Genomic DNA, 12,911 nt, shown 5'->3' on the forward strand with positions numbered 1-12,911 from the left:
AAAAATGTTAAAAAACTTTGCTATAATTTTGAAGGTGCATATTCTTGATTGGGCATTTGTTTGGTTGTTGTAAATTTTTGACTGTTTCCTAGAGCTCCTACGGAGTTTACTCAGATATTTTCTGGTTGTTTTTTGATGTTTCTGGACAGAAGGAGAGATTGGGGTTTCCAGTCTGCCACTTTGTTATTATCACCTGTACAGTAAGATTTTAAATAAATCCATGTATATATACTGTTTTTGCAAGATGTTCTGTTAGATGCTTATCCTATATAATTTTCCAGGTTAGTTGTTTCCTTTCCATTATTCCTCATGGGTGCATGATAATATGAAAGTTAAATGGACTTAGATTTTGAAACCCAGTCATCACTTTATCTGTTGTTGGGAAGTTCAGTCAGAGGATGAATAGGTGTCAATGTTAGGGTTGCCCATGTTGCTGGGGGAACACTCAGAGGAGAACACAGGAGATACTGATACAAAAGGATCCAGAAGCACCCTATATATATTATTGAAGTGAAGAAATTTTCTCTTGTGATGTGAGAGCCTGGTAGCCAGGAAGATAATGATCACTCACAAAGAAACAGGGACTGATGTGGCCAAGGGCAGAACAAGTTGAAGGATGAACCTTGCACCATATCCCGAGTTTTCATTTCCCATTCATAGAAGTCAAACTTGGCCATGGCATACCAGAGGGGAGATGTGGAAGCATCTCTTCCAAGCACCAAGGACTCAGCTTCATCCATTTCCCTGAGAGTCTTAGGTTCTATTCTTGTTTTACCTTTACACCTCAAGAAATAAGCATATGAGTTTTATGCTTTGGATTTTTAATTTGAGAACCTGTAGTATTTTCAGTTTTTCCATGTTGTGAAGATTGTTTGGATTCACATCCATGTGCATACAACTTCTGACATTTGTGCTATTTCCTTGGAATACATTTCTAGAAGTATCATTGCACTTTGGAAATATGTACACTTTAATTTGTCTTGATACACCTTGTAAGGCAAGTTTCTTGGTTATGAAGCTAATTTCAAGCTAAAAATCAAATATCTTATCCCTTGTTGAATGTTCTTGGCTCTGATCAGCCAGAAATATATTTCCCCAACTGAGAATTTAGAGTTCATATCCAGGCCATGTAGTAAAGTGGTCTTAGAGCTGAAGGAAGTGAGACTAAGCCACTACTCTCTGGTACAGGCAATAAAAAGCAGAGTATACAATGATGGTGGACCAAATTCTTCCCATTCTACTTACCAAACATTTAAATGTAATCTTTATCTAGGAAGAAAATCTGAGTGTCAGGATGCCAAACTATAGGCTTTTGCACCTCTCTCAAGGAAGAGAGTGAAGTACTTGGAGATTGGGAGTGTCTTTATTATTATTATTTTTATTTTTAAAGTTTATTTACTTATTTTGAGAGTATGTATGCACAAGTGGGGGAGGAACAGAGAGAGAGGAGAGAGAGAATCCCAAACAGGCTCCACGCTGTCCCTTTAGAGGCTGACACAGGGCTCAATCTCATGAACTGTGAGATCATGACCTGAGCTGAAATCAAGAGTGGGATGCTCAACTGAAGGAGCTACGCAGGCGCCACCAGTTTTGGGAAAATCTTTAATACATGAATATACATTTGTCCACTGAAAGAGCTCAAGAATAACTGATGACAAATCAAGACAACGAAATGATAAATTATATAATAAATTTGTTTTATTTAGCAATTAGAAGAGAGCAAGGAGCAGAGGGAATGTCAGAGGGATACACATATCTGCACTGTAGAACTAGTCACTTGTGCTTTCACAACCACTACAAGAGAGGAGGTGCCCAAAATAGAGAATATGGGAGAATTCATGGGTGCATGGAAACAAGGAGAAAGTGCACTGTTCAGGAGTAGGACCCAGGCAGGTTTCTGTAATGAAAATGGGCACAGGTAATATCCTACTAATGCTCAGCCTACTAACGGAACAAAGAGGCAAGAGTAATGTTTTGGTAACAAAGTGAGGCCCCAGTTGTGGTTGTATTAAGGTATAAATCAGAGGTTGAATTTCTATGCTGAGCAATGGAAACTTAGGTGGACCAGGTATAGGCAATGATGAGAAATGAAGGCACTCAGCAGGTTCTGCTCAGAGAGTAAGAGAAATCAGACAGGAGAGGAGAAGCAGCCCGAGAGAGGGCAATCCATTTGCAGATGGGACAACGTGGGGCCAAGAGCTGATGGCAGGACTTAGTGCTTGTAGCTCTTCCTAGTGGAGGATGAGGTGGTGGTGTATTTGATGGTGGAACTGCTGCCCCCAGAGGAGCTGAAGCCACCCCCAATGCCTCTGCCGCTGCTGGAACTGAAGCCAGCTCCCAAGCTGTGGCCGCTGCCATAGGAGTAGCCGCTGCCTCCGCCCAGGCCTGAGCCACTGCCCACACCGCTGGCACTGCCATAGCCGCCAGCGCTGCCATAGCCTCCGGAGATGGTGGACTGCACCACAGCTGTGAAGGGGAGGGAGACAAGGACACATAGGACACAGTGAGCTCATTCTGCCAGTCTGAGTCTCGTCAGAAGGGCTAAGGGCAAGGGAGAGGGGCAAGCAAAGTACTTACAGATGTTGACTTGTCCAACACCTTCCCCACTCAGCCTAGGAAGGGAGAAAACACAGGGACCGTGAGACCTCAGACAGCCACCACTGGACCAGTGTGGGAAGCCTCGATGTGAGGATAACCCATGAGCAAACTGCCTTTTAAGATTCTCTGAGAGTCATGATTGTGGCCATAACTAGAATGCCTTCAACTTGTGCTCATGGCCAGACATCATGGACATGTATTTAGAGGTTTGAGGAGCTTGTGTGAGTTACCCACCTGGACTCCTCACCCTCCAGTAGCTTCCTGTAGGTGGCAATCTCCAAGTCCAGGGCCAGTTTGCCATTAATCTGCTCCTGGTACTCCTTCAGCAGCTGGGCGATGTCCTGCTTGGCCTTCTGCAGAGCATCCTCCAGATCAGCCAGCTTGTTCTTGGCATCCTTGAGGGCCATCTCCCCACGCTGTTCAGCATCAGCAATAGCGGACTGCAGGTTGGCACACTAGAGCAAGAAAATAGGCAGAAGGAACTCGTAATGTAGTTCTCCAGGAGAGTAGCCATACTTCTTTCTAGTGAGGAACAGTTCCAGATACCAGATACCATAGAAAGGGACTTCTACCACATGTTTTCCAGTCTTTTTCTGTTCTGCACAACTTACCCAGACTGGGAGCCACTTGAGAACACCTGTGCCGTTTTTAAACCACCCTCCATGAGGGGTGGGTGGGAGACCTTATGTTGGACCAAATACCAGCATACTTGGAAGAAATGGACCCATTCATTGTTTTCAGTGCTGTCTCCAAAGCTAAACCAGCACCTTTTCTGATTATCTCATGGGGATGCCCCATTAACTTACACAAAATCGCCAACATCTGCACCTAAGGTATGAGTTTCATTGCTAGCTGCTGAGATCTTGTCTTCCTTACTCCTAAGGGCTTCTAAAATGCTTGGGAAATGGATCTTCATCCTGGGTCATTGCTCAACACTCTATTTCAATCGAATGTTGAACAGATTTGGAACAGTCTTGCCCCACTCTGGAACTCCCCTTTTCTTTCCCCACTTGTTTCTTGTACTCCTAAACCATTCATTCTCCTTAAGTAATCTCTTTCCAAAGTCCCTGGACAATCTTTTTACAGTCTAATTGAAATTTTTCCTGTCATGTGATTGTATCATCTGTAGGGTTGGCTCCCATCTGTCCTAACATGCGGGAATTCATTGAAGGTAGGAGCCGCATGCACCCCTCTCTTTGCTCTTCCCCCAATTCCCAGCATTTCCCAAATGGTGGCTGATGGCTGCCTGGTGATTGAGTGAGGAAGCGATGCTTATCTTCTCCAGAAGCCCCCACCGTACCTGCTTCTTGACATGGTCGATCTCAGATCTCAGCCTCTGGATCATGCGGTTGATCTCAGTAATCTCTTGCTTGGAGTTGCGCAGATCATTCATCAGTCTGCCTGCAGTGGCCTGCAGCTCCTCATACTGGAGTCCAGAGGGAGAGAAGGTGGTGCATATGGGCTTTCATGACTTGAGTTCTCAACCAGGCATTTAACACACCTGGAGCTAGTGACTTCTCACCAAGGCATTTTAGAGAAAGTTGATGTGGCAAAGTCACTGAATACTGTACACTGATCACAGACCCTCTTTTTCATGGAATGCTGGCTGCCTAGTTCAGTTGAAGACCAGCAATGTTCTATATTATGTTTCTGAGTGAGCCAGCATCAGAGTGAAGACAAAAGCAAGAATCACTAGATCCTTATTTATGTAGCTACCTTCCTGCACTTGGGTTCTTTGACTTAATTGAACTTGGACATAAATTCTGTGAATGCCTACTCTATGAGAGCAGGTTATATATCCTGCGAGAAATCATCAGCATCCTTGCAGTAGACTTTCCCAGCGAAAGGTGTAGCCTTGCTGGTGTTTAGGAAGAGGACACAGGCAATCCTGGGCACCTGTCAACTCAAGGCTCACCTTGCTCTGGTACCAGGACTCAGCCTCAGCCCGGCTCTTCTGAGCAATCTCCTCATATTGGGCTTTGACTTCAGTGATGATGCTGTCCAGGTCCAGGTTACGGTTGTTGTCCATGGACAGGACCACGGAAGTGTCTGAGATGTGGGTTTGCATCTGAGCCAGTTCCTGCAGAGCATAAGATCATCAGATCATCTTTCCCTTGGCCTTACAGACGTACCCCACTCCAGGATCCTCCACCCTTGGCAGAGCCCCATCACAACAAATAAAAGAGGAGCGGAGATGCTTACTGCTTCATACAAGGCTCTGGTGAAGTTGATCTCATCCATGAGAGCATCTACCTTGGCTTGCAATTCAACCTTATTCATGTAGGCAGCATCCACATCCTGGGGAACAAGCCAACACCTTGGAGTCAGCTGAGCCTTCCTTCCCAGTCTGAACACCTTTTAGTCTCCCCATCTACTCCCCTCTTGGATGTGTGCAGGGCCCAAGAGTCCTTTCTTTCTAGAAAGGAACATGAACCCCTGATCTTCAGCAGCTCACCTTCTTCAGAGTCACAAATTCATTCTCTGCTGCTGTGCGCTTGTTGATTTCATCTTCGTATCTAGACACAGAAGAGGGTAAGACATAATTGAGCCAGTGGCAAGGATGATACAGAAAAAGTATCCTGGAATCCCAGCTTTCCATAAGAGAGATATACCCAAAATGAGCTTCCTGTCAGTGAGCCACAAAAATGACTTTTTGTGGTTCCTAAATTGTTTTCTCTCCCTATCCACCTCCATGGCCCTTTGTCTTTTGGGTTTGTTTTAGGTAATAATTGTGATTTTCATTTCCATGGATGTGTTTTGCTATGGAATCAGGCCCACATCTTGACCTGGTCACCCAATAATCTTGAAGACTTTGGGGAACTGAACTCCTTTCTCTCCTTGAACTCACTTGTTCTTGAAGTCCTCCACCATGTCCTGCATGTCCCTGAGCTCTGAGTTCAGTTGGACCCTCTCCCCCTCTAAACTCTCCAGGTGTCTCCTGAGGTTGTTGATGTACTGCTCAAACCAGGGCTCCAGATTCTGCCTCACAGTATTGGTGCCCTGCTCATGGAGCAGAGTCCACTTGGTGTCCAGGACCTTGTTCTTCTGCTCCAGGAACCGCACCTGGAAGAGACAAGATGTTTATTTGCCAGAGAGAGCAAAGGTGAAAGAGATGTTACTTGTCAGGTGCCCAAGCATGTCTGGGTAGTCACCCAGGTGGGTTATTATGGAGCATGTACAGAGGGTCAGGCTGACAGTGTTGCACCCCCAAACCTATTTCCTTCCCACCCTAGCAGTCCTAGTGTGAAATTCTTCCAGAGACCTATGATGTCTTCTCACTGACTAAGCTATATAGCGCATCAGTGACTTTCAACATTTCTTCTCTTTCTATTGAAGAGCACAACCATACATCTAGTTAAAAATAGTATTTCTCCAGGTGGCTGTATGGCTCAGTCAGTTACGTGTCTGACTCTTGATTTTGGCTCAGGTCATGACCCCCCTGTTTTTAGATTGAGCCTTCTGTTGGGCTCTAGGCTCTCTGCCTCTTGATCTGCCCCTCTCCTGCTCTCTCTCTCTATCTCAAAATGAATAAATGAATGAATGAATGAATGAATAAATAAATAAATAAACAAACATTAAAAATATTATTTTCCTAATCCAATGCACAGTTATTTTTTTCTAATTGTACCTCAGTTAAGGGATTGTTAAATGTGCAGAAACTAATGATTTAATCCAATTCAGTTAATGATTGGATTCCATTAACTTCTGCTTTAGTGCATGATTTTCCTGTACAACAAATGCCCTAATGGTCATGCTCTAGTTCTATACATTTAGTATTTCTATGATATATAAACATTTCTGAGTCTTTTTTTTCTAATCCAGCCAGAAATCCTTTCTTTTCTTTTCTTTTCTTTTCTTTTCTTTTCTTTTCTTTTCTTTTCTTTTTTCTTTTCTTTTCTTTTCTTTTCTTTCTTTTCTTTTTTCTTTTCTTTTTTCTTTTCTTTTCTTTTATTTTTCTTTTCTTTTCTTTTCCTTTCCTTTTCTTTTCTTTTCTTTCTTTTTTCTTTTCTTTTCTATTCTTTCACCCTTTTCCTCATGTCCAGAGCCCTAGAACAATTTTCCACTGGAATTATTATTTAATCTCTTAGAATATTCAGCAGGTAAAGCTGACCAATTCTATTCTCTCATTGTCTTATTTTGCTTCATGGATAACACAAGTTGAGTATTGTTCCCTGGCTGGGTTGAAGGACATTTAAGAGACCCAGTGGTTTCAAGTGATTTCCATCACCTTCTGCGTGTTGTCAACATGGAGGCCATCTGACATCCCAGGGGAGAGCTCCTCTGAGTCCCCTTCTCCCTCCCTCCTGAATCTCACTCCAGTAGGACATTCATTGATTGTCTAGTCTGGGGAGCCTGACATCCCAGTGGAGGCAGGTCTTCCTGGCTCACCTTGTCGATGAAGGAGGCGAACTTGTTGTTGAGGGTCTTGATCTGCTCCCGCTCCTCAGTCCTCACCCGCTGGATGGTGGGGTCGATTTGCAGGTTCAGAGGAGTGAGGAGGTTCTGGTTGATGGTGACCTCTTGGATGCCTCCAGGGGGGCACACAGGGAAGCCAGAGCCCCCATAGCCACCAGCAAAACCAGCTCCACCACCGAGCCCAAAGCCACCACCAGCCACGGCACCAAAACCAAATCCACTGGCAGCTCCACCTCCATAGCCAAAGCCACCTCCAACTCGGCCACCATATCCGCCACTGATGGCACAGCTGCCCCCTCCGATGGAGATCCTCTTGGAGCCGCCCAGGCTATAGAGGCTCCTGCTCCCAAAGCCAGCTCCTCCACACACTCCACCGAGGCCACCAGTGCCCCTGGAGCGGGACACAGAGACACTGCTGAAGCCAGAGCGGCAGACCCCTGGGACTCTGGCTGAGCTGGTGCTGAAGCCACGGTAGCTGACGTTTTGGCTCCTCACGGTGGATTTGCTAGACATGATTCCTGAAGAGGGAAGGCTGAAGAAAGCGTGAGAGGCTGGAGGGTAGAGCTGAGAGGAGCAGATCTGTGAGATGAGCCTCCCGGCAGCAGTTTATATATGGTGAAAATGGGCTGGGCTCCATCCTGGAAGGTGAGCTTGTAGATTGGGAAGGGTTGGGCATTTACAAACAGTAATGTCACATCTGGATTATTAGAAAAGTTATGAAATAATGAAAATTTCATTTTTGGTTTCCTTTAGTCAGGGAAAATATCTCCTGTATTCCAGCTTTGGCTTGATCTCAGTATAATGTGACTATTCTCAATTCACTGAGGTAGGAGTAGTTACTGTCTCAAAGTTCTGCATGTTATGCGCGTGTGAGAAATTAAGTGCACTCCTCTCCACCTGTGTTGTACCCAGCAGAGATAGGATACTGAAATAATCTATTTCATATGCCTTCATAGTAACATTCTCATTATTTTTCATTATTACAGAAGTTAAATATGAGTTTTCTTTTGCTCTTATGTAAAATTTCACCCACATAAAGGAGTAACATAACAACATAATCGGTCCCTATATTCTTATTACTCAGCTTTATAAAAGTCATTATCTCAAAACCAGTATGACAGCTTCCATATTCCTACCCTATTCCTTGGTGACTGTAAATTATTGGAAAACAAATGTCAGAGATCATGTTGTCTCGTTTGTATATAATTCTGTATTTATGTCCGAATGAGAGACACTTAAAAATATAACCAAAGTACCATTTTCATATATTAAAAATGTATATATTCATTAATATCAACAGGTATGTATTCAGTCTTCAATATACCTCTTGGTGTTATTTATTTTTTTATTTTAGTTGTCAGAATCAGGATCCAAATATGCTCTATATCTGTTATTTGTGTGTGAAATGTCTTTTAGATAATATCTTCTAAATCATTTAAGTCAGTATATCCTTCTTCATTTTTTTCCATACAATTTATTTGTTAAAGAGACTGGGTTCTTTGGCAGGTGCAGTGTTTCACTCCTTGGATTTTTCTAGTTGCATGTTCATGGTGCCTCATTGAACATCTTACTGTGTCCTTTGTATATCCTGTAAAGTGATAGGTAAATCTAGAAACTTAATGTGCTATCTGTTTAAACATTCCAGATGTAGATGTATAGACTGCCTAATCATATATTGAGTATTGTTACTTACACACTTGCTTCAATATTTAGACGTTGAAGGAGAATGTTGAAGACGTTCAAGGAATAAAATATACATTCAAGGTCATTCCCCAAGCAGCCAATTCCTATATATGGATTCAAGTGGTGTTCTCAGTTCCTGTGTATCTTTGTAGTATCCTCATTTGGGTGTTTCTGTGTTTTTCCTGGGGTATGTGGTGTGTGTGTGTGTGTGTGTGTGTGTGTGTGTGTGAGAGAGAGAGAGAGAGAGAGAGAGAGCGAGAGAGACAGAGACAGAGAGAGAGAGAAGAAAGAGATGGAGAGAGATATTGGGGCGAGTGTATATGTACAGAGGGTGCCCATATTGTTAAAAAGTATATATTTTATGCATATCCATGTTTGTATAATATCCACCTTTATATCCTCTTTTCAGTTACGCCTGTGTTGTATTTCTTATGTGTTTACTCCTCGTCCTCCTTTAATGCTCAGTGATGGCTGTTTCATACCTGCAAGCTCTTCTCTCCCTCTGTCTACCTCCCTTTCTGTGTCCATTACAGCCCACTCAGCAATGCCTTCACCTCCCTGTCTGCTTTCAGCATGGCCTTCATTTCTAGTGTGGTTTTATCTTGTTTCTTGGCTCTTTTTCTGAACTCCTCCAGTTCATTTTCTCCTTTATTATCTCATTCAATTGCCCCATTTGTTCTCTGATTTTATCATGGTGTCCATTTCATCGAATTTTGGGAAATATACTATTGGAATTTTTTTCTGTTGAGTGTTTTTCACATGCCTCTTGTTTGTCCCTGTGTTATTTAATGGAAGGTGCCTGTTGTGATCCTGGAATGCTTCCTTTATCTCTGCCTTTGTTTTTTAATGAGTGTTAATTTATTTTTGAGAGAGGAGAGAGAGAGAGAAGAAGAAGCAGGGGAGGAGCAGAGAGAGGGGGAGACACAGAATCTGAATCAGAGAATCCAAAGAAGGCTCCAGGCTCTGAGCTGTCAGCACAGAGCCCAACACGAGGCTGGAACCCATGAACCGTGAGATCATGACCTGAGCTGACGTTGGACGCTTAACCAACTGAGCCACCCAGGCGCCCTGGAATGGTTCCTTTCTGACCAGTGCTCATCTGTGAATGAAGCAAGCCCTTTCTGGCCCTGCCATTTGCAGGAGGTATTCTGGGAGGGGGGCCAGGGCCATATCCAGGCTAATAGGATTTCTCATTATGGCACAGGGCTGTGTGAATAATTCGTCTAAGCTTTAATTCTGACAAGCCAACAAAGGTCACCACAGAGTGGCTCACAATTTCGTCTCTGCTTTCTTCGCTTCACCAACAAAATGCTGCCAATAAGCCTGGACTGATTCCTTATTCAGCCCAGCCTTCACGACAAATGGGGTCCTGCCTCCAGCCCACACACCCAGTTCTGATTGTTGCAAACAAGGGATTCTTGGATGTGCCCTTGATGAAGTGTCCTTTACAGGGAATTAGCAGCAGTGCAGTGAGTCAACAGCATCTGGCACGTAGGAAAACCTGTGTTGGCTTTGGTGTTCCTTCGTGGTTATTGAGTTGTTTGGTTTGGATTTGTTGGTGTTGAGTGTTCTTCCCTGAGATCTGCAGCTGTGGGCATCTTCTCTCTGAGTTTCTTAACAACTGCCTTGCATTTTTCTGTGTCTGTGAGAATATTCTTCTATTTCTTTTAAGGTTTATATATTTTGAGAGGGTGCAAGAGGGGGAGGGGCAGAGAGAGAAGGGGACAAGGGATCCAAAGTGGGCTCTGGGCTGCAGCAAGACCCATGTGGGGCTCAAACTCACAAATCATATCATGACCTGAGCAGAAATCAGATGCTCAACCGACTAAGCCACCCAGGTGCTCCTTTTTTTTTTTTAATGGATTTTAGATAGATTCATGTTGGTGTTTGAAGGTGGAGTTTAGTTTTATGTTTCTTGTTCTTGTTTTGGGATAATTTTTGAGAAAGTGCGAAATTAAAAGAAATACAACTTGAAATAACCAATATTGTTTTAGCATATGTCCTTCATTTATTTCTCTCTGTCTCTGTCTCTCTCTTTCTCTACCTTAGTTGTTGTATAATTTTGTTTACAAATTTGGTATTAGTTAAAAATATAGCTGTCACTTTGAGCCCCACACCTTAAGCAGTTTTTGTCATAAATTTTTCATTTCAGAACAGTTTTAGATTTACAAACAGTTTCTAAAAGTAGTACAGAGAGGTCCTGTAGACCTCACATAATTTCTCTCTTATTAATACCTCATGTTAGTATGGTACATCTGGCACAATGAAGGAACCAATACAAATATACTAGTAATAGTTGTGTTTATTTGGATTTCTTTAGCTTTTACCAATGTTCTTTTTTTTTTTCCTGTTCTAGGCTCTCATCTAGGATACTACATTACATTTAGTCATTATGTCTCCTTAACTCTTGTTTCCTGAGACTGGTTGTCAGGTTTTCCTTGTTTTGATGACCTTGAAAATTTCAAGAGCAGTGGACTGATATTTTCCAGAATTTCAGATATCGGCCTTGTCTGATGATTTCTCAAGATAAGACTGAGTTACAGGATTTTGAGAGGAAGACCACAGAGGTAACATTCCATTCTCATCACATCGTATCAAGGGTACATGCTTTGATGTGTTTTATTACTATTGTTGTTAACCTTGATCACCTGGCTGAGGGAGTGTTTGTCAGATTTTTGGAAAGTTATTATAAAGTTATTCTTTTACCCTTTTTCCTCCATACTCTTTGGTTTTTTTTAATATGAAATTTATTGTCAAATTGGTTTCCATACAACACCCAGTGCTCATCCCAACAGGTGCCCTCCTCAATACCCATCACCCACCCACCCCTCCCTCCCACCCCCCATAAACCCTCAGTTTGTTCTCAGTTTTTAGGAGTCTCTTATGTTTTGGCTCCCTCCCTCTCTAACCATTTTTTCCCTTCCCCTCCCCCATGGTATTCTGTTAAGTTTCTCAAGATCCACATAGGAGTGAAAACGTATGGAATCTGTCCTTCTCTGTATGACTTATTTCACTTAGCATAACACTCTCCAGTTTCATCCACGTTGCTACAAAAGGCCATATTTCTTTCTCATTTCACGTAGTATTCCATTGTGTATCTAAACCACAATTTCTTTATCAATTCGTCAGTTCATGGACATTTAGGTTCTTTCCATGATTTAGCTATTGTTGAGAGGGCTGCTAGAAACATTGGGGTACAAGTGCCCTTATGCATCAGTACTCCTGTATCCCTTGGGTAAATTCCTAGCAGTGCTACTGCTGGGTCATAGGGTAGGTCTATTTTAAATTTTTTGAGGAACCTCCACACTGTTTTCCAGAGCGGCTGACCCAGTTTGCATTCCCACCAGCAGTGTAAGAGGGTTCCCGTTTCTCCACATCCTCTCCAGCATCTATAGTCTCCTGATTTGTTTTTTTAGCCACTCTGACTGGCGTGAGGTGATATCTGAGTGTGGTTCTGATTTATATTTCCCTGATGAGGAGCGACGTTGAGCATCTTTTCATGTGCCTGTTGGCCATCTGGATGTCTTCTTTAGAGAAGTGTCTATTCATGTTTTCTGCCCATTTCTTCACTGGATTATTTGTTTTTCGGGTGTGGAGTTTGGTGAGCTCTTTATAGATTTTGGATACTAGCCCTTCGTCCGATATGTCATTTGCAAATATCTTTTCCCATTCCGTTGGTTGCCTTTTAGTTTTGTTGATTGTTTCCTTTGCTGTGCAGAAGCTTTTTATCTTCATGAGGTCCCAATAGTTCATTTTTGCTTTTAATTCCCTTGCCTTTGGGAATGTGTCAAGTAAGAAATTGCTGCGGCTGAGGTCAGAGAGGTTTTTCCCCTAAAGAGATGTCCTTTATCCATTTTGGGTTTGTTTTTGTGAATGGTGTAAGCAAGTGGTCTAGTTTCATCCTTCTGCATGTTGCTGTCCAGTTCTCCCAGCATCATTTGTTAAAGAGACTTTTTTCCATTGGATATTCTTTCCTGCTTTGTGAAAGATTAGTTGGCCATACTTTTGTGGGTCTAGTTCTGGTGTTTCTATTCTATTCCATTGGTCTATGTGTCTGTTTTTGTGCCAATACCATGCTATCTTGATGATTACAGCTTTGTAGTAGAGGCTAAAGTCTGGGATTGTGATACCTCCTGCTCTGGTGTTCTTCAAAATTACTTTGGCTATTCGGGGCCTTTTGTGGTTCCATACAAATTTTAGGATTGCTTGTTCTA

The 12,911-nt window shown here is 42.8% G+C and overlaps 1 protein-coding gene across 1 annotated transcript; it reads right to left on the reverse strand.

Annotated features, from left to right (window-relative positions):
• Positions 1 to 1,676: 1,676 nt before the first annotated feature.
• Positions 1,677 to 7,595, reverse strand: LOC122473430 (keratin, type II cytoskeletal 6A-like). Its single transcript, XM_043563994.1, has 9 exons — positions 6,988 to 7,595; positions 5,447 to 5,661; positions 5,054 to 5,114; positions 4,801 to 4,896; positions 4,514 to 4,678; positions 3,899 to 4,024; positions 2,833 to 3,053; positions 2,578 to 2,612; positions 1,677 to 2,466 (listed from the first exon to the last, which is right to left on the reverse strand). Exons 1-9 carry the CDS (start codon positions 7,525 to 7,527, stop codon positions 2,213 to 2,215), a joined length of 1,713 nt encoding a protein of 570 aa, XP_043419929.1. The 5' UTR covers positions 7,528 to 7,595; the 3' UTR covers positions 1,677 to 2,212.
• Positions 7,596 to 12,911: the final 5,316 nt, after the last annotated feature.

The sequence above is a fragment of the Prionailurus bengalensis genome, chromosome B4 (assembly GCF_016509475.1).
Source record: "Prionailurus bengalensis isolate Pbe53 chromosome B4, Fcat_Pben_1.1_paternal_pri, whole genome shotgun sequence".
NCBI classification, from domain to species: domain Eukaryota; kingdom Metazoa; phylum Chordata; class Mammalia; order Carnivora; family Felidae; genus Prionailurus; species Prionailurus bengalensis.